Source organism: Humulus lupulus, chromosome 3, assembly GCF_963169125.1.
Source record: "Humulus lupulus chromosome 3, drHumLupu1.1, whole genome shotgun sequence".
In the NCBI taxonomy this organism is placed as follows: Eukaryota; Viridiplantae; Streptophyta; class Magnoliopsida; order Rosales; family Cannabaceae; genus Humulus; species Humulus lupulus.
Window position 1 is genome coordinate 64,980,875 of NC_084795.1, and position 22,738 is coordinate 65,003,612.

General features: G+C 33.5%; 1 protein-coding gene and 1 non-coding gene across 2 annotated transcripts; one reads left to right on the forward strand and one right to left on the reverse strand.

Moving 5' to 3' along the window:
• The first annotated feature begins 439 nt into the window (after positions 1-439).
• On the forward strand, positions 440-546 carry LOC133827881 (small nucleolar RNA R71). The gene has a single exon (XR_009890531.1). It is a non-coding gene; the product is annotated as a small nucleolar RNA R71 (small nucleolar RNA).
• A 19,516-nt stretch (positions 547-20,062) lies between these two features.
• LOC133822764 (allene oxide cyclase, chloroplastic-like) lies at positions 20,063-21,542 on the reverse strand. The gene is made up of 2 exons (XM_062255202.1): positions 20,857-21,542; positions 20,063-20,749 (listed from the first exon to the last, which is right to left on the reverse strand). The coding sequence occupies exons 1-2, from the start codon at positions 21,095-21,097 to the stop codon at positions 20,223-20,225; spliced, it is 768 nt and encodes a 255-aa protein (XP_062111186.1). The 5' UTR covers positions 21,098-21,542; the 3' UTR covers positions 20,063-20,222.
• Between the last annotated feature and the right edge of the window lie 1,196 nt (positions 21,543-22,738).

Below are 22,738 nucleotides of genomic sequence, written 5' to 3' on the forward strand. Positions count from 1 at the left end.
ATGGGCTATCGTTTGGTTTCCCATAAGCATGAAGAGCATTGGCCTCCTCAGAAAAGGCTTCTTGATAGGAAGGACATGATTGAGCATTATGGCAAGGACTAGAACATATAGAACAAACATCTTTTCTTGGTTGTATTGGAGAATTTATAGTTTGGCTTATGGCTAAAGCTTCTACTTTTCTCGCTAATTTGTCTAAGGATGTTCTTAAGTCTAACTCATCTTTTACTTTATACCTTCCTCCTCTTTTTGGTGAATTAGTTAACCTAGACCTAGGATCAAAATAATTTCATTGTTGTGAATTGACAGATAAATCTTCAAGGGCGTACCAAGACTCTTGTCCTTGAAATTTTAAAAAATTTCCGGTATGCATAGAATGAATCATTTAACAATTAGAGGGAGTCAAACCATCATAAAAATATTTTACAAGTCTCCATTTTCAAAACCATGATGAGGAAATTTTAATAATAAATCTTTAAATCTTTCCCAACATTCATAAAACTCTTCATTATCTTTTTGAAAAAACTCAGAAATTTCTCTCCTTAGACTATCAGTTTTAGACATAGGAAAAAAATTCAGCAAGAATTTATTATAAAGTTGATCCCAAGTAGTTATAAACCTCGTGGGAAGGGAATTTAACCAAGCTTTTGATTTGTCTTTTAATGAAAAAGAGAACAATCTTAGTTTGACCGACTCATCAGAAAATTTTTGAAATTTAAATGTTGAGCAAATTTCTAAGAAATCTTTGACATGCATGTAAGGATCCTCTCTATCTAACCCATAAAAAGATGGCAACAATTGAATGATTGATGGTTTAAGCTCAAAATGGGTAGCAGAAGTGGTTGGAAGAACAATACATGAAGGAGCATTAGATGAAATAGGTGCAACATATTCAAGCAAAGTTTTTTCAGGCACAACATTTTCATCAACGGGATTAGCAATTGGCTCCATGATGCTCAAATTTTTACTAAAAATTTCAATTTCAAACAAAGATAAATGTCTTTTTACTAATCAATTTTTAGAGTTACGTTCCCAATGATGCATACAATTTTCACAAAGCAACAGAGATAATCTCAAACAAACAATTTTCCGATGTGGAAGATTAGTAAAAACCGCAACCACAAAGCATACTTAGAATTTTTAGAGATTTCACAACAATATAATTCTTATGGTTTACTTGTCCCCAGGCATATTTGATTCCACTTACTCACACACTACTAACAACTCCCCAAGGTTAATTAGTAGAGGCAGATCGGGAATTTTGTTCAAATTTCCTTTAAACAAAAATTGCTTATGGTGAAAGGACAAGATTTAGGTTTCTTTTTTTTTTCAAGTATTTTTTCACAATTACACTAAAATATGATAAAAGACAAATAAAAATAAGGTAAAATTAAATAAGACTATCGAAAATTAAGCAAGAGTAGGGAGGCATAGCATGCCATCAACCATAACAAAAATAAATTAAAAATTAGAAGGCAAAATTGCCATCAACTAGCTAGGAGGCAAAATTTCCATCAACTAGTAACTTGCAAAAATAAAATAAAATAAAAACTATAACAAGATAAATAAATAAAGTTACAACAAAAGTTAGAAGACACAAGTGTCGTCAACTAACAAAGAAATACAAGGAATAAAAACTATAACAAAATTAGGAGGCACAAGTACCATCAACTATAAAAATTGAAAAGATAGATTGATAGGAGGCACAAGTACCGTAAACTAAAAAAAACAATAAATATAAATATATAAGTAAGTTTTTTTTTTATGGGTGGTAGAACTGTCCCAAATTTTCTTTTTATCTTTTTTTTTTTAGTTTTATATAAATATATATATATTTTTTATATTTTTGTATATATAGTTTTTTTTTCTTTTTTTTTCTAAGTGCAAAAATTAAAATAACTAGTAGAAGAATTTACTAACTTTGAGATAAGTTTCGTTTCTTTTCTTGTAACTCCCCGGCAACAGCACCAAAAACTTGATGGACCCAAAACGGGTGTGTTTTAAAAATTTATACTCGCAAGTGCACGAATCGTATATGAAATATAGTGTTCGTGTAAGCACGAGATCGAACCCAAAGGAGTTGTCTAAAATAAAAAAGAAAACTATTTTAAACCAAAATTAATAAATTCTAACCTAGCTCCAAAGATTGATGAGTTTTAATATTATGAACATAAAATAAAAGATTGAAAATAAAACTATTTAAGAGAATAAAAATAAACCAATAATGATTTGAAAATAAGTGTTAAAAGAAAAGATTATTAAGATACTAGAATCCACAAAATGTAAGTTTAATAATACTTATTAGTATATTGATTTCTAAGTTTTAGTGATAGTTAAAATATGTCAAACTATAATTTTCCAAATAGATTTATAATTTTAAGCACAAATTACTTCTAAAAAGATAGGATTTTTCTTGACTTTTCAAAAAGTATAATTTCAAAGTATTTAATGTGAATCAACCTAATGAAACAACAACAAAATCAAATAACATTATTTATAAGGCAAAACATAATATTTTTGTTCTAAGCATTGGATGTGTACAATTTAATGACACATCTTACACAAAGGATATTATCTTTTGCAAAATGAAGAACAAAGTGCATATTATCTAACAATCCAAAATGTGAGATATTAAAGATGAAAGACATATATGAAGAAGAAAAATCCATAAACTTTGTTGCATTACAAGGGAAATCAACATACAACATAAATATTATCTAGTTACAAGTTGCTTCATCATGATCTTAATAATCTTATGAAAAAGATTAGAAGCACATAACTAGAATAGAAATTACAAAATAGACAAGATACATACTTCAAAATGCTCTTGAAAAACCCAAAATGGAAGAGAGAATGGTAGAGAGAAAATGGTAGATAGAATATGGTAACCAAAAATTAAGCACCCCAAAATGGTCTTGAAATTCTATATTTATAGCCAAAATGAGATTATTAAAATAATCAATTTAAATTGATTAGATTAATTAAATTAATACTAATATGGCAAGTAGGGGTAAATTATAGGAGTGATAATGATTTTGGGTAAAATGTTGTAGAAAAATTGGGTAAAAATTGGCATTTTTGGACAAAGTAACAAGGGGACAATTTATGGGCTCAAGGGAAATTGTACACATTTTCTGGGCTGGCAACAAGGCTGCAGGCAGCTGCTGGGTTGGCAGGGTGGTTGGGCTTGGCGTGGGCTTCTGGAGGTAGGGAGGAGATGCTGGGCTCGGTTGGGCCTTGCTGAGGTTGGTGGGGTGATGGGCTGAAGGGGTTCGGGCCTGGGAGGCTGACAGCTGGAAGGCTGAAGAGGTTGGGCCTGGGTGAGTTCGGCTTGTGGCCCGCCTGGCTGGGAGCAGTTGCTGGAAGGGTGGTGCTTCGGTGGGCCTGGGTGGGCAGGAGGGATGGTTGTGGGCCTTCAACTGGGCAAAGGTCAATTTCTTTTGTTTTTTTTCACAAAAATGCCACTTTTTTCATCATTTTTCTTGCTTTTCAAGAGCAAATAAAATACAAAAAATTCCCTATAAAACAAAAATAAATTAAATTAAAACTAAATGTTTTCAATAATAAAATATACAACCAAAAATTCCATGAAAATATTAATTAAAACTTAATTTACTTAAACATTTAAGCTAAAAATTGCATATTTTACTCCTAACTTAACAATATTAATTTTAAATAATTAAACTATAACATTTTACAATAATATAACTATAAAAATACACAAAAATCTATAAAATTACAATAAGACTAATAAATTCAAAATTACTTAAAAACTTAATAAGTTACTTAAAAACTCAAAGACTACGCAACAATTAGAATAAAAAATGTGATAAAATAACTCTATTTTGTAGAGTTATCAGTATGATGAGTAGATCTAATATGCCAGAGTTCTTATGGGGTGAAGCTATTTTCACTACCCAAAACTCCTTTTGAGTTATGGACTGGTAGAATGCCTAGTTTGAACCATTTTCGTGTATGGGGTTGTCCAGCTGAAGTGAAGATTTATGATCCTAACTTGAAAAAGTTAGACCCCAAAACAGTTCACTGTTTTTTCATTGGTTATCTAGATCATTCAAAAGGTTATATATTTTACTGTCCTAATCACGGTACTAGAATTGTTGAATCTCAGACTGCCAAATTTTTAGAATTTGATATTGCTGAGAAAGTTTCTACTCCATCTCTTGAAACAGGGGAGTCATTTGGTGGAATTTTCATTCATTTATCTCTTTCAAGAGATGATATAATACAAACAGATGATACTCATAATGATCCTATCCCTAATCTTGTTGTTGATGCTCCTATTACTGATGAGCATTTTCCTCCCATTATGGATGAGGCTCCTGTCTTTGAAGAAGCTCTAGCTGCTAAAGACGTCATTCAAGATGGCGTTCAACAACAAGCATGAATTCCAGAAATAATTCCTCTAAGAAGATCTCAGAGGGCAAAGAAGTCAGCAATTTCTAATGATTTTTTGGTTTATCTTGGAGAATGAGAATATGATATTGGTCATGTTGTTGATCTTGTGACTTATAGTGAAGCTCTTAAAAGTGAACATTCTTCTAAATGGATGGAAGTCATGAAAGATGAAATTGAATCCATGAAGAATAATGATGTGTGGGAATTGGTCGAGTTACCTGTTGGTTTTAAACCAATAGGATGTAAATGGATTTTCAAAACCAAAAAGGATAATAAGGGTAAAATTGAAAGATACAAAGCACGTCTAGTGGCAAAGGGCTTTACTCAAAGAGAAGGTATTGATTACACTGAAACCTTCTCACCTGTTTCTACAAAAGATTCGTTTAGGATTATTATGGCCATAGTTGCACATTTTGATTTAGAGTTACATCAAATGGATGTAAAGATTGCTTTTCTGAGTGGGGAGTTGAATGAGCAGGTCTATATGTCTCAGCCTGAAGGTTTCAAGGAAAGTGGAAGGGAGAACTTGGTCTGCAAATTGAAAAGGTCTATTTACGGTCTCAAACAAGCATCTCGTCAATGGTACTTGAAGTTTGATAAAGTTTTTGACATCGTTTGGTTTCATAGAGAACACGTTTGATCAATGCATTTATATGAAGTTTAGAGGGAGTCGTTATATTTTTCTTGTTCTTTATGTGGACGATATTTTACTAGCGAGTAGTGATTTAGGACTACTAAATGAGACCAAACTTTTCATGTCTACACATTTTGATATGAAGGATCTTGGAGAAGCATCTTTTGTTTTGGGGATTAAGATCCATCGTGACAGGAAACGAAAAGTTCTTGGTTTATCAAAAGAAGCTTATATCCCTCGTGTGCTAAAAAGGTTTAACATGGATCTATGTAAACCTGGTTCTATCCCTATTCTGAAAGGGGACAAATTTAGTAAGCAACAATGTCCTAAGAACAACTTAGAGAGAGAAGAAATGTCAAACGTCCCTTATGAAAGTGTGGTAGGGAGTTTGATGTGTGCTCAGGTTTGCACTAGACCTGATATTTCTTTTGTGGTAAATGTTCTTGGACGATATTTGTTTGATCTTGGGCGTGATCATTGGGTTGCTACAAAGAAAGTTTTGAGATATTTATTGTAATATCCCAAATTTCCTAATGTGGCTTAATGCCTGGATTAGGGGGCCAGGAGGGTCATAATTGATTTAATATGTGATTATATGCATAATTATGTGAGTTATATTATTATATGATGATAATTGCATGCATGTGGGCTCACTTCTTATAAGAAGGGCATTTTCGTAATTTTGGCCCATTGAGGGCATATTTGTATATTTATGTGCATGTATGTGATATATGGGTGAGACCACATTATTATGTGGATATGTTTGAGCTATTCGACATGAGACGATCCTAGGAAGCAAGTTAGCAGTTTAGTCATAACGGGGTTAATTACTGGGCTTGGGGCGAGCCTAGGGTTAATTTGATGCTTAGTACATTACCGGGAATGAGCGGGTAAAGGGATATGATTTATTAATTAATTGAGGATATTGAGAGTAACTAGAAATGGAGGACGTTAAGTATGATTAACGGGATAGGTGGGGAATGACCATTATGCCCTTGGATGGCTTTGAAAGATTAGATTAGTTCTAGGGGAAATTTGGTCATTTGGGTTATTATATAGGCTTAAGTAGGATGGTTGTAGAAGGTTTAAGGCAAAAATAGAGTTGTGTTCTTTCTCTCGCTCGATTACTCCTTTATCTCTCTCGGTTGGGATTTTGAAGCAAGCTAGAGAATTGAAGCTTAAGGATTTGAGGATTGAGGGTTTAGGATCGTGATCAACAACTGAAAGTATTAATTCAGGGATTGGGGTAAGGATTCTAAGTTTTAATTTTGAGTTATACTCAGTTTTTAAGGCTATTTATAAGCTTGATATTTGATCTTAGGTTTGGGTGTTTGAAGGTGTTTTTGAATGTTACAAAGCTTGGGTTTTGCTGTTAAACTCGTGATAATGTTGTGGTGATGATTAATTGTGATATTGGGATTGGTTTGATGAAGATTTGGCTGAGTTTAGATTGAAAAAAATGCAGGGGATCTGGGTTCGCGAGGTCAAGTCGCGACTGAGTTCATGCAAGTCGCGACTTGAATGTATCCCAGAGCCTCCCCTGGGTTTTGTCTGGCAGGCGCGCTGCAACCCTCAGGGTCGAGTCGCGGCCTGCCCCTGGCACCCAAATAGGGGGGTTTCCTGTCTTGGGGGCGCGCCGCGACCCTTGGGGGCAAGCCGCGGCCCGCCTGTCTTCCTTGTGCCAAGTTGGGTTTTAATGAATTTTAGGCGCGGGTTTTCGATTCTCAAGGCTCGGGATCGAATCTACTAACTGTTTTAGTAGGATTCGAGGTCCCAAGAGCTAGGTTTTAGTTCATGAACCTTTTATTACTTATTTTATTGATGGGATTTCGTATTTGATTATGATTAGGTGACCGCTAAGGGCCTAAGGACAGGATCATTCTCAAGGTCATTCTTTATTTATTTTACGCTCAAACTTGAGGTAAAAAAATTGCACCCAGTATGTGACATACATGATTGATGAGACATGTTGAGTTCTCTACATATGGACATTGGTTGCATTGTGAATCCCTGGTAGGGTTGCTTATTTGTGAATGGCACTGACTTATTAGTCAGAAACGACAATGTTGTTTAGTACTTGTTGGAAAGTTCTGACATTAACAGTCATGATCGGCAATAGCATTGAGCGTTGGTCATATAGTATTGACTTATGAGTCAAGAGTGGCATTAGCGTTCTGACTGCAAGCCGAAATGATTGAATATAATCAACATGAGCATTAAATGCTTGACCGACCTATTGGTCGAATTAAACTAAAGTGCTTGGCTAGTCTAAGGCTAGTTACTCAGAGCCAAGGCCAAAAGGTTCAGGTGACTTGATAGTCACATTGCTTAGGGCGTAGGACCCCAAAGAGACTTATTAGTCAAATATTCAGGGTGCAAGACCCCAGAAAGACTTATTAGTCATTTATTCAGGGCACAGGTGTTATATTATTTTATAATAAAATGTTTTAGATTAAATAAATGTGGCAAAGAGTGTCACATATTGTAACATATAATAGAGAGTTACAATATTGAGATATGTGTGAATATCCAAGTATGTAACATATTTGGTGTTACAAATTCATCACAAATTTGTAACTTCCAAATTTGCCCATTATTGTGTAGATTTGATGTTACACAATATCGAGATGAATTTCTTAAAGCCATATGTGAAATGGTTGTTAGAGATATGATTTTAACCCCAATAATGTATTTTGGAGGTTACAAAATCAATTGGGAGTGGATTGGAACCGTTTGGAAAAACAGCACATTTTTGTGTGCTGAAATTGGTTAGTGGGCGCGGCCACAGGTGCTTAACTGACCAACTTTTTTTTTCAGTTTTTTCCAACCTTTTCGAACGGCTCCAAAAACCCAAATAACTCCCAAATATCATTTTTAATTCCATAAACATCCAATTAATCATTGGTAACATCCATGGGGGTTAGTAGAATTTAAAATTCAAAGGGTATCTCTAAACTTTATAAATAGGAGTCTATTGCTCACTTGTAAGACACAACTTTTCTATCCATTAGAGCACAAGGCTAGAAAACACCTAGAGACTTGATTATTCCAGAAAGCATTTCCAAAATCTGTGAGAGATCCCTTAGTGCTTGAGTTAGGGGGAAATAAGCTTTTGGACAAAGGTTTCAAACCTTATTCAAGTTGGTGATCCCCAACACTCTTCACTTTGGTTGTGTGAGGGAGAGTTTCTTGTTATTTGTTCTTGTTCTTATATTTTTCTTCTATTGCTTTTCTTCTCATTATTCTTGTTCTATTTACTTGTATTTTTGTTTAGAGTTGTAACCCTTTTATTTCTTTAGTTTCAAACACTTTTACTTTATTTGTATTTTTTTGCTTAGAGTTGTATTGCTTCATTCTCTTCTTCTAATTATTCTATTGTTTATTTGTATTTTCAGTCATAGAGTTGTAATACTATTTAATCAATAATTATTTATTTGTAATATTTTGTCTAGAGTTGTAATTTTCTTACCAATTTCCATTGAGGCAAATTACATTTTCCTAACATTCAAAAGCTTATTTTTTTGTTTGTTTCAATGGAAGGTGGGACTATCAAAATTATGAATTAAGACCTAGTAAGGTTGGATAGGTTTGATGGGTCCAATTTCACTATTTGGCAAGACAAGGTGAGATTCCTTTTGACCACTCTCAAGATCACCTATATTCTAGAGTCCACTCTAGAACCTCTCCCAACGCCATCCGACAAGGACACTCCCGAGGAGGTGGAGAAAAGAAGAGGGAGGAGGACATTCTCCTTTGTAGGGGTCATATCCTCAACGCCCTTTTTCGATAGGCTCTATGGCCTCTGCACCGAGACCAAATTGGCAAAGGAGATATGGGATGCACTTGAGACAAAATTCAAGGCGGAAGAGGAAGGTACCAAATTTTTTTTGATATCTCAATATTTTGATTTCAAGTATTTTGGTGATAAACCTATTCTTTCTCAAATACATGAATTACAAATAATTGTTAACAAATTGAAAGTTTTGAAGATTGAGCATCTTGAGGCCTTTCAATTTGGTGCTATAATGGCTAAATTACCACCAACTTGGAGGAACTATAGGAAAATAATCCTTCATAAAAATGAGGATTACTCTTTGGAGGAAATCCAAAAGCATATTCGAATCAAGGAGGAATCGATATGTAGAGATAAACTTGTAGAGGGGTCTAATGGAGAGACTTCCAAAGCAAATGCGGTGTCACAACCAAAACACCCCAAAAACAAAAGGAAAGGCAAGAAGGGTAACGAGACATCCTTGGGTCCAAGAACCAACCCAAACAAGTTTAAGGGCAAGAAACGTCCTTGCATTGTGTGTGGGAAAAATTGTCACTATGCTAGAGAATGTAGGAATAGAAAAGACAAACAAGGACCTAAGGTAAACGCAACTCAAGAGGAGAATATAGTTGCTACCCTTAGTGAGGAGAATGTGGACCAAGGCAAGGTGAAAGGGTGGTGGTATGATACATGTGTCGCCGTCCATGAAGCCTATGACAAATCATTGTTCAAGACCTTTGAAGAGTCAAAGGGCAACCATGAGATTCAAATGGGCAATGAGGGAAAATCCAAGGTACTTGGCAAAGGTACCATTGAAGTCTTTTTCACCTCTGGCAAGAAAGTAACATTAGTGAATGTACTTTATGTTCCTGAAATGAGTAAAAACTTGGTAAGTGGTGATTTGCTTGGCAAGCCCAGCATTAAAGCCGTTTTTGAGTCCGGTAAATTTATTCTTACCAAATCCAATGTATTTTTGGGAAAGGGGTACTCTTGTGAGGGTATGGTTAAGTTGTGCACCAATGATGTAACTTTCATTGTTATCAATAAAAATGTTAATTCCGCCTATACTGTTGAGTATGATTATTTATTTTTGTGGCATCTTAGACTATCTCATATAGGTTTTTCAACCATGAAAAGAGTAGTAAAATGTGGTATGATTGCATGCAATATTAAAAACTATGGTAAATGTGAAACATGTGTTAAGGAAAAAATGATTAAGAAACAATTTCATAGTGTAGAAAGATCAGCTAATTTACTAGATTTAATCCATAGTGATCTTTGTGAATTAAATGTTATTTTAACTAGAGGTGGTAAAAGGTATTTTCTTACTTTTATAGATGATTTTAGTAGATATACCTATGTGTTTCTTTTAAAGCATAAAGATGAAACTTTTGATGCTTTTAAAGTATATAAATTAGAAGTTGAAAATCAACTTAATAAAAAGATTAAGGTGCTAAGAAGTGATAGAGGAGGAGGGTACTTCTCTAATGAATTCAATACATTTTGTGAAGAAAATGGTATAATTCATGAGTGCACCGCACCTTATACGCCACAGCACAATGGTGTTGCCGAAATGAAAAATAGGACTTATCTAGAGATAATAAATTCTATGTTGGTGTTTTCTAAGTTGAACTTCAACTTATAGGGTGAAGTGTTGTTAACCGCTTGTCACATTCTTAATTAAATACCGATGAAGAAAAATGAGATATCTCCATATGATTTATGGAAAGGAAGAATACCCAACATAGGGTACTTCAAAGTGTGGGGGTGTCTTGCATATTGCAAGAAAAATGAACAATAGAACAAAGTTAGGTTCAAGAGCCATAAAGTGTGCTTTTGTTGGTTATGCCAACAATAGTAAAGTTTATAGGCTATTAGACTTAGAGTCTAATATTGTGATTGAATCTAGAGAAGGTGAATTTTTTGAGAACATGTTATGTGACAACAATCCTCAAGCTTCAACATCTCTAATGGATAATTTGTTATATGAGAACAATTCTCAAGCATCTACATCCAAAAATGATTCTCAAGAGGAGAATTCTCAAAGGAATGTAAAACAACCTATTGAACTTAGAAGAAGTCAAAGACCTAGAAAGGAGAAAAGTCTAGTATTGGATGAGATAGATTCTCAACGAATTTCTTTCTACATGGTAGAAGGAAATAGAGAGGAAGTCATTAGGAAAATTCCTATTGTACTTCTCGTTGAGGATGATCCTCAAACTTATAGAGAAGTCATGCAATCAAGAGTTATTGCATTTTGGAAAGAAGTCATCAATGATGAGATGGATTCCATTCTTTCAAACAACACTTGAGAATTGGTAGACCTCCCACTGGGGTCTAAGCCAATTGGGTGTTAGTGGGTAATTGGAGAAAATACCATACTGACGGCACTATCCAAACCTTTAAAGTTAGATTAGTAGCTAAAGGATTTTGGCAAAAAGAGGGTTGATGGACCCAAAATGTGTATGTTTTAAATATTTATATCGCAAGCGCAAGAATCATTCATATAAAATAGTGATCGTGTAAGCAAGGATATCGAACCCAAAGGAGTTGTCTAAAATCAAAAAGAAAACTATTTTAAACCAAAATTAATAAATTCTAACCTAGCTCCAAAGATTGATGAGATTTAATATAATGAACATAAAATAAAAGATTTAAAATAAAGCTATTTAAGAGAATAAAAATAAATCAATTATGATTTGAAAATAAGTTATAAAAGAAAGATTATTAATATACTATAATACACAAAATGTAAGTTTAATAATACTTGTTAGTATATTGATTCCCAAGTTTTAGTGTTAGTTAAAATAAGTCAAACTATCATTTTCCAAATAGATTTATAATTTTAAGCACAAATTATTTCTAAAAAAATATGATTTTTCTTCACTTTTCAAACCAATATAATTTCAAAGAATTTAATGTGAATCAACCTAATGAAACAACAAAAAATCAAATAACATTATTTATAAGGCAAAACATAATATTTTTGTTCTAAGCATTGGATGTGTACAATTTAATGACACATCTTACACAAAGAATATTATGTTTTGCAAAATGAAGAACAAAGCAATATTATCTAACAATCCAAAATATAAGATATTAAAGATGAAAGACATATATGAAGAAGAAAAATCCATAAATTTTGATGCATTACAAGGGAAATCAACACACAACATAAATATTATCTAGTTACAAGTTGCTTCATCATGATCTTAATAGTCTTATGAAAAAGATTAGAAGCACATAACTAGAATAGAAATTACAAAATAAATACAATACATACTTGAAAATGCTATTGAAAAATACTAAAATGGAAGAGAGAATGGTAGAAAAGATGATGGTTCCCCCAAAAATTAAACACACCAAAATGGTCTTGAAATTCCATATTTATAGCCAAAATGAGAGCAATAATATACTCATCTTAAATTAATTAAATTGATTAGATTAATTAAATAAAGTAAATATGGTAAGTAGGGGTAAGTTTTAGGGTGTCATGATGAATTTTGTAGTGAAAATGTGTAGATAAGTTGGGTAAAAAAATGACATTTCTAGACACAAGAGACAAAGGTACATTGTTGGCCTCAGGACACCATTCTTCTTTTGTTTGCTTGGGCTGGCATATGGTTTAGGAGGCCACTAGTGCTGGCAGGTGGCGCAGGTCCAAAGGTTGCAGGCGACTGGGCTTCGGCGAGCCTGGAGGAAGCTTAGGGAGGCCCAGACGGGCTGGGTTATGCAACTGGCTTCAGGCCTTGGGTTGGGCTTGACGCGGGCCCAGGTAGCTGGGGGGGGGGGGGGGCAAGGAGCAGCAGTTGGGTCGTTTGGAGCAGGTGGGCCCACGGTGGCTGGAGGGAAGCTGGGCTGGTTTAGGCAGCTTCTTTTTCATCAAAAATACCATATTTTGCTTCACTTTTCTTGCTTTTCAATAGCCCAAAAATACAACAAATTTCCTATAAAAATAAACGTAAATTAAATTAAAACTAAATATTTTCAATAATAAAATATACAACTTTAGTTCCATGAAAATATTAATTAAAACTTAATTTACTTAAACATTTAATCTCAAAAGTGCATATTTTTACTTCTAACTTAACAATACTAATTTCAAATAATTAACCTACAACATATTATAATACAATATCTATAAAAACATATAAAAATCTAAAAAAAATACAATAAGACTAAAAAATTCAAAATTACTTAAAAACTTAATAAGTTACTTAAAAACTTAAAGACTAACCAACAATTAGCGTAAAAAATGTAGTAAAATAACTTTATTTTGTATAGTTATCAAGGGTATCGATTATTTCGATACCTATGCGCTTGTTGCAAGAACAACTTCTATAAGAATTTTGTTCGCTTTGACTTCTATACACAACTTGTATGTTCATCAAATGGATGTCAAAACGGCATTCCTTAATAGTGACCTCAATGAGGAGGTCTATATGGAACAACCCAAAAGGTTTGCCCTACCAAAATATGAACATAAAGTATGTAGACTTGTAAAATCCTTATACAGATTGAAACAAGCTCCTAAGAAATGGCATGAGAAATTCGATCAAGTCATCATGTCTAATGAGTTTGGGCATAACAATGGAGACAAGTGTTTGTATTCCAAAACTTGTAAGGGATATGTGATCATTGTTTGCTTATATGTGGATGACATACTTATTCTAAGTGATAGCATGAAAGGGATAGAAGAAACGAAGAGGTTTCTATCCTCAACCTTCAAGATGAAAGATCTTGGAGAAGTTGACACCATACTTGGTATCAAAGTGAAGAAACATAGTGGGGGTTTTGCGTTAGGGAAAGCCCACTATGTTGAGAAAGTATTGAACAAATTTAACCATCTCAAGGTTAAAGATGTTGATACTCCATTCTATCACAGTGTAAGACTAGAGAAGAATGAAGGAAGAGTGGTGGCTCAATTGGAGTACGCTAGTGCTATAGGGAGTCTTATGTATGCTGCCCAATGTACTAAACCTGATATAGCATTTGTAGTAAGTAAACTTTGTAGGTTTACAAGTAATCGAAGTGTGGATCATTGAAAGGCTATTAGAAGAGTCCTAGGTTATCTCAAGAAAACCAAAGGACTAAGCCTTCACTACTCCAAATTTCCTTCATTCTTAGAAGGATATACAGATGCAAGCTGGATATCCAATCTTGGGGAAACTTCTCCACAACTAGTTGGGTATTTACACTTGGTGGGGTGCAATTTCTTGGGGTTCCAAGAAACAAACATGTATATCTCATTCCACTATGGAGGCAGAGTTTATAGCTCTAGCTGCTACCGGCAAAGAGGTCGAATGGTTAAGGGATCTATTGATAGAGATACCCCTAATAAAAGAGAATGTATCCATTATATTGATACATTGTGATAGCCAAGCGACATTGGTTAGAGCATACAACGGAGTGTATAATGGGACGTCTAGACACATTAGTCTAAGACATGGATATGTAAGAGAATTGATTCAAAGAGGAGTCATCTCAATATCTTATGTGAGAACAAGTTAAAACCTGGCGGCTCCTTTCACTAAGCCACTAACAAGGGATTTAGTGGCTACATTATCTCGAGGGAAGGGACTTAAACTCCCTCAAGAGATTCACGATTGATTGTAACCTAATTATTTAACTATTGTTAGGTTCAATAGGTAACAACAAGTCAGTCAAGTGAATATTAGTTGTACTCAAAACAAGTCCCATCTGAGATGTTGAGTACTTGTGAGTTACCACGTTGAGGGTTAAAACCGAGAGGTTTTTTAATAGAATTCAGTCTTTTGAAGACAAGTATTTTTTGGTAACAAAATACTGTAAGAGTTCTACCTATATGGACCTAAGAGTGGTGCCGCCTCTCATGAGAATTGGGAGTATTCTCAAGAACGTCCATGAATGGAAAGTGCACATGGCCATCAACGGTGCAAAGCGAGACATAGAGGTCTCAAGTGAACATGGAAAATGCGTGTGTGTTATCATCGATTTGTTATCATGGAAAAATGGTTCAATGCCTAGTGCAACCAAATTTTCGACAAATTTTGTGATAATTACACTATAGTAAAGTTCAAGTTGAAAAACACTTTACTTTATGAACCAATGCAATGACTCCTATAAAAGAAAGTTATTATTTAATCAAGTGGGGGGTATGCTATATTTGAAAAATATAATGTTGATTGATTAAATAAGTGTTACAATAGATAACTATTTAATTTAGTGGGGGAATGTTATATTATTTTATAATATAATGTTTTAGATTAAATAAATGTGACAAAGAGTATCACATATTGTAACATATAATATAGAGTTACAATTTTTAGATATGTGTGAATATCCAAATATATAATATATTTGGTGTTACAAATTCAATCACAAATTTGTAACTTCCAAATATTGCTCATTATTGTGTAGATTTGATGTTACACAATATTGAGATGAATTTCTTAAAGGCATATGTGAAATAGCTGTTAGAGGTATGATTTTCACCTCAATAATGTGTTTTGGGGGTTACAAAATCAATTGGCAGTGGATTGGAACTGTTTGGAAAAACAGCACATTTTTGTGTGCTGAAATTGGTCAGTGGCCTCAGCCACAAGATGTTGGTGGCCACGACCTAGGGAACAGAGACCAGTGGCCACGACCACATGTGCTTAACTGACCAACTTTATTCAGTTTTTTCCAACATTTTTGAACGGCTCCAAAAACCCAAATAACTCCCAAATCTCATTTTTAATTCCATAAACATCCAATTAATCATTGGTAACAGCCATGGGGGTTGGTGGAATTTAAAATTCAAAGGGTGTCTCTAAACTCTATATATAGGAGCCTATTGCTCACTTGTAAGACAGAACTTTTCTATCCATTAGAGCACAAGGCTAGAAAACACCTAGAGACTTGATTATTCCAGAAAGCATTTCCAAAATCTGTGAGAGATCCCTTAGTGCTTGAGTTAGGGGGAAATAAGCTTTTGGACAAAGGTTTCAAACCTTATTTAAGTTGGTGATCCCCAACACTCTTCACTTTGGTTGTGTGAGGGAGAGTTTCTTGTTATTTGTTCTTGTTCTTATATTTTTCTTCTATTGCTTTTCTTCTCATTATTCTTGTTCTATTTACTTGTATTTTTGTTTAGAGTTGTAATCCTTTTATTTCTTTAGTTTCAAACACTTTTACTTTATTTGTATTTTTTTGCTTAGAGTTGTATTGCTTCATTCTCTTCTTCTAATTCTTCTATTGTTTATTTGTATTTTCAGTCATAGAGTTGTAATACTATTTAATCAATAATTATTTATTTGTAATATTTTGTCTAGAGTTGTAATTTTCTTACCAATTTCCATTGAGGCAAATTACATTTTCCTAACAGCGGTGATTGGTGGTGAAAAATACACATTTATTGATTTTAATAGTCAAAATAAATTAATTTTTAATTAATATTTTTATGGAATTAATATGATTTACTTTTATAAATGAAAATATTTGATTATGATTTAATTTATTGTTAATTTTTAGGAAATAAATTGCATTTGAACACTATCAAAAAGAGAAGAGAAAGAATGAGTTAAAACTGAAAAAAGAAAGGAAGAAAATGATATTTTGTTGAAGAAATGAAGCTCAGGCCCGTTTGGCCCAAGAACCAATTGCCCAGGCCCGCCAGCTTACTCTTCTCCAAGCCGCCAGCTGTCCGCGTCCCAGTGCGCCACGCATCCGAGCTCCCTGCTGCACCACCTGTCAGCTACCCAGCAACCAAGCTCCCTTCAACTTCCTTCAGCAACTCTCCAACGGCCCAAAGCAAAGCTCCTCCTTCAATGTGGTTGAAGCTCCCCCAACAGGCCCAACGATCCCAGCAAGCCCATTTTCCTCCTTCAGCCCAATCCGAAGCCCAGCACTTCAACATTTGAAGCTCCCCCAATAGCCCAACGCAAGCCCAACGCCAACCAGCCATTTTCCTCTCCCAACCACTGCCACATGGCACGTTTTCATTGGCTAGAAATGGGTCAAAACCCACATCTGCCACCAGCCACCTTCAACCCATATTTTGTGGGTATTGGGCCTTGCAAAATTGCAATTTTGAGCTTTAAAGTTCATCTTTTTTGGTGTTTTAGAAAAATGGCATTTTGACCATACACCAAAATAACTAGGTTAATATTTATAATAAGATTTGATTTTTCAAAATCATATTTTATTATTAATATTTCATATTTATTTTGTAAACTCTAAATTGTTGTTTAATTTCTTTTTAGTCCTTTTCTCCCTCTATAAATAGGGACTCTTCCTTCACAATTTATATGTAATTTTTAGGTAGCAAAACTCTACCAAATTTTAGTCTCATTTCTCATATTTTATCTCTAGAATTTCATGAGAATGTCTAGCATTAGGCTAACCTTCTTAGGAAGGTTAGGATGATCCTATATGCACTATGACTTTGTTTGGTATTTTTGATTCACCATGTGCTTAAAGTTTATATATTTTAGTGATTTACTTTCTTTCATCTCTACTTCTTCATCTTGTTATCTATATTTATGTTTACTAATAGTATATAGATTTTGTCATGCACTTTCTATGTATTATCAAATTAGTAAAAATAATATAGATAATATCTTTATCATTTTATCCATATCATTCATATATATTTACTTTTGCTAAAATCTATATAGAATTATTCATGCTCTTTCTATGTATTTTATAAATTGTAAAAGTAATATTTGTGTTAGGTTTTATGTCCAATCTTTTATTGCATTATTGCAAATGGTATAATGTCATTTTTAGATTTCTCATAAGATTTATCACATCTTTCCATGGTGAAGAATAATAATCACTTGAATACATTTTTGTAAAACATATTTGTGCTTCAATGTTAAATCTTCCAAATGAATAGTTGGGATGTGAACTTCTCATTTGTGTAACTTTTGTGAATCAAAGATCAAAATAAATAAGTATGCATATTGGTGACTCTTGATCCTTCCTACTTGTTACCTATTGTTACATCACAGTTTATTCGATCTTTATTCCTAATCTTTAAATTTCAAAAATAACAAAAATATCACTTGTTTTATTTTCCTCACATTATTTATCTCTAACATTTATTTATTGATTAACTTGTTTCTTTACCTCCTTGTGGAATCGACCGCCCATCTATACTACGACTACCGCTAAGTGGAAGTCACTTTTGGGCGTTAAACAAGCAGGCCCCCAGAGAGACTTATTAGTCATCTATTCAGGGCACAGGTCCCCAGAGAGACTTATTTGTCATCTATTCACCATCTGATTAGGGCTGCAAGCCCCAGAACGATTTATTTATATTGAATACATGCAGTAATAAGTTTTCTTGCTGAGCCTCGGCTCACGGGTGCTATGTGGTGTACGTGTACATATACGGCCGCTTGACCACCACGGCCAAGGTGTTTCTCAGGGGAACTAGGGTTTAACCCTATTTTTGCCGCTTAGGTCGGCGGATTGTAACTTTTGAATTGTAATGACCATTTTGGATTGTAAATAACTTTTTAAACACTTTTATGGGATCCCATGTACAATTTAATGTTTTAAATAAAATATATCCATTCATTTTGACCGAGATTTTCACCCTGGCCCATTAAGAACACTTAGATGCACGTTTATGACCTAATGACTCGTTTAGCGAGTTAAGCACTATTTAAAGTACACATTGTGATGGTCTGGGTTATCCAGGGCGTTACATTTATAGAGAACCAAGAATTTTATACTTGTTTATAAGCAAGTTGAGAATCTCCAACTTGTTGGTTATTCAAATTCTGATTTTGGTGGTTCTGTAGATGATTTAAAGTCAAATTCTGGATTTATTTTCACTTTGGTCTGCGCTACTATTTCTTGGAGAAGTGTAAAACATACTTTGATTACTTCATCTACTATGTATGCTGAGTTTGTAGCTTGTTATGGGGCATCCTTACAAGGTGTGTGGCTAAAGAATCTTATTACAGAGATACGAGTAGTTGATTCCATTGTCTTACCTATGTTGATATATTGTGATAATAGTGCTGTCATTTTCTTTGCCAAGAATAATAAGATCAGTGGTGCTTCGAAGCATATGGAGATCAAGTATCTTACTGTCAGAGACCTAGTCAAAAAATGAGATATTATTATAGAGAATTGCAAGACAGAATTGATGTTGGCAGATCCTCTAACCAAAGGATCAAGTGCGTCATTGTTTAATAAACATGTTGTTGATATAAGCATTTTAGAATCCTTTAATCTTTTTGGTTAGTGGGAGTTTTCTTTTCTATTTTCTTTTATCCACCAGGAATTATGATTATTTGTAATTTCTTTATTGAACTTATGAACTACAAAGTTTGTTTTTTGGTTTCTTTTGATCAATGAATAGTTATGCTTTCATTTATGTTTTGTTATATTCTCAAGAATGTTGAGTTGACGCATATAGTTCATAATATTGTTGTTATCGTCATTTAAGTTTATTTGTTTTATGGCGTGAATATCATATTGTTTTATGCACAGTTAATAATATAACACTGACTTATTTATTAAGCATTGTTTTAGTTATTTCACTGGCTTAGTTATTAGGCATCACGGTATCAGTGAAATGAGGACCGATAAAGAGATTATGTTATATAACTGATCATATGTTGGACATATTCTCTTACCACACTACTAGACTTATTGTCCATGTCGATTTAATACTTTAATATTTGTATTATGAAAGTTTTTTGTTGATTGGAAAGCAAAGTGATAATCATAGTTCAATATCAAGGATTAAATTGGACCAGTTATTTTAGATACTATCAAAGAACCATTGTTTTTAAAAGTGACCACAATATTTTTCTTGTTACTCAACCCATAAGTCGTTTTTAAATAAAATTATTTTAATATATATATGTATTACAAAATTAATGTAGCCCAAGTGGGAGAATGTTAGACTTTTATTTGGGCTTACATTATTTATTTTAATGTTTTATAAAATATGTGTTGATAAATAGTTCTTTGCTAAACTAGCACATTTAATTTTAGTGATCTCTTGTTTATGGACTTAATATCAATAGTAGTTTAGTTAAGGCAGAAGTGTGAGCTTTCTAGTTAACTAAAGTCTTTTATGAGGAGGTTCAGTCCAACTAGGTTAATATAAACTAAGACCCCTCCCTAACTCTATATATACGAATAGTCTTCATATTTTCTTGATTACTGAATCATGTATGTTTACTATATTATTATGTTCTAAGTTAGATGCAAAATTATTGATAAGATGTTGTAAATACATGGCGTGAAAGCACTGCTGTAATAAAAAAAATTTAAATTATAGAAAAATCTGTGTTATGTTTAAAAAATTTCCCAAATGCCCCAACTCTTAATAATGAAATCATGAACACGCAACATTATATATTTAAAAAAAAAAAACTGATCGATTAAACTCCTCGTAATTATTCTTCAACATCATCAGTTGGTGAAGCTAGGAATAATGGCATGAGACTCCCCCGCCTTGGCAGCGGGAGATGGCTCCACGTCAGGAGACGGCGCTACGGGGGACTTTCCGACGAGCTCCGTCGGCAAATCAGGAATGCCCTTGAGGTAAAACGTGTAGAAAATCTTGAAGGGATACACCAGCTGCCGGAGCTTGACCTGTCCGTACGCCCCCTCAAACACCCCGGAGCCGCCGGTGACGGCCAAGTAAGAGTCCTCGTACGACAAGTAGGGTCCCTGTACGGACAGATGACCGTAGTCGCCGAAGTAGAAGCTGTAGATGGCCTCGTACCTGTCCCCGTGTTTGTCGGGCACGTGTTGGATGAGGATGCAGATACCGGAGGTTATACCCAGACGCTTCTCCAAGTCGCCGGAGTAGATCTTGTTGGTGAACGGTACCAAGTCGCCGAGCGAGTTGGCCGATTTTTGAGCCAGCTTAAGAAGGACCGGGCTTCCCCTGTCTCGCTCGTTGATCTCGTACACGTGTAACTCTTGAACTTTTGCTGTGAATCAAAGGTAGAATAAGAATGTAATCTTCTTTTAATGTATATATGTATAGCTATGTAAACAATTAATTAATAAATGTGAAGGTCAGAAAATCTTTACTTACTGGGTCTAGAAGAGTTGGATGATGAGGTTTTCTCCTTTTGGAAGAAAAAAGCTTTGGTGGTGAAGTTGGTTGAGTTATTTTTTGGCGTTGATGATGATGATGATGAGAGTTTAAGAATGGGAAAGGAGTTTGAGATGTTAAAACCCAATTGTGCTTGAGTTTGTTGGGAAGGGGAACGACAGCTTATTTGGCTTGAAACTCTGAGTGGTGATGTTGTTATGAAAGAGCTTGTGGATGCCATAGGTCACAGGTGGAAGTAGCAGCTAGTAATGGGGATATTAATGATGAAAAACAGGTGCAAGCAAAGGGGGAGTTATATAACAAAGGCTTGCTATAATAACTTGCATATAATATATTTAGTGGGGTTTTGGTCTTGGACACATGGGTTTTGTTTATTAGGGGTGTGTACACATTGGTCTCGGATGGTATTCTTCGTGTCCATTTCTTTCTTGTACGGCTTGGATATTCTAAGTTCTAAATGTTGACTAAAAATCATTTCTAATTAAATCCATGCAAGGACTTATTTGAATTGGGATTCACTGATTCCGTAGATCAAATCTCATTTGTGTCTCTTTTTTTCCATAACCACTCAAAATTTAACTTCTTGTTTGTTTAATTAAATTTGTGCAATAATGAACTAAAATAAATACGAAACCTTCAAAATTCGAGACATAAATTTTGTTTAAGGTGCATCAAATTTCACAGGGACCCCAAAAATTGATGCACCACACCAAGAACCTGCCTCCACTCAGGTATGGATATAGGGGCACACCACCCTTTTTGTTTTTTGTTTTTTGGTTATTATTCTTTTGAGATTTACTCGTTAATTTATTCGTGATTTATTTTAATGATAAAAAGATTTTAATTTTTGCAGCTAACTACTTTGGACCAAGATAATATTTGAATAATTGTCATTTTGCCTCCCGAAGTTATGACACTACCAAATTATGCCATCTAAAATATATTAAATGTTAAAATTTCTTCCCGAACTATATTATTTACAGAAACATAGTACTTCTGTTAGCTTCTGTTCTAGTTTGTTGTTTAAATACTAATATAGCATAAATTAATTAGCATTTTTGCCCCCAAACATTAGTCATTGCCAAATTGTGCCCATTTTCTTAAAAAAAAAAGAAATAATTAATTTACAAATTTTAAAAATCTATTTTTCTATTAATTCTTAAAAAAATAGTTTATATTTAAAAAAAATTAAAGAAAAATTATTAAAAATTCTTTTAAATTAACTAAACTAAAAAAAATCAAATTTAGTTAAACAAACTCATATTCAAGCTTGTTTATATTCATAAATTCAGATTTACTATCAATTCATTAATTCATCCAAATTAAATATTTAGTCAATATAATCCATTAATTCATCAATTAGTATATAATCCAGTTCACTTAAAATATAAATGTGCAAATTTTTCATCTAAACTCGACAATATAATCTATTAATTCATCAATTCACAAACAGATTTAATTTTAATATTTAGATTTTCTTTTAAAATTAGTACATTTTAAATTTATAATATTTATATTTTTTTAATTTTTAAATTAAATTTTTAATAATTGATGATTTCTTAATTAATTATGAAATTTAGTATTTTTTTTATTTTCTTAATCCTTCATGATTTTTATTTTTAATTTGTAAGGTTTGAATTAATATTTTTAAGGGGTATAATTTGGTTATGGTCAAAATTTGGGGGTAAAAATACTAATTTTTTTTATGCCAAATCATTTTTAAACGACAAAGTAGGATGGGAGCTATTAAAATGACTCTGTTACTGTAAATGTAATAGTTTTGGAAGAAATTTTAACAACCTATATATTTTAGGAGCCACGATTTAATAATTTAATAGTGTCAAAATAATGGGGGAAAATG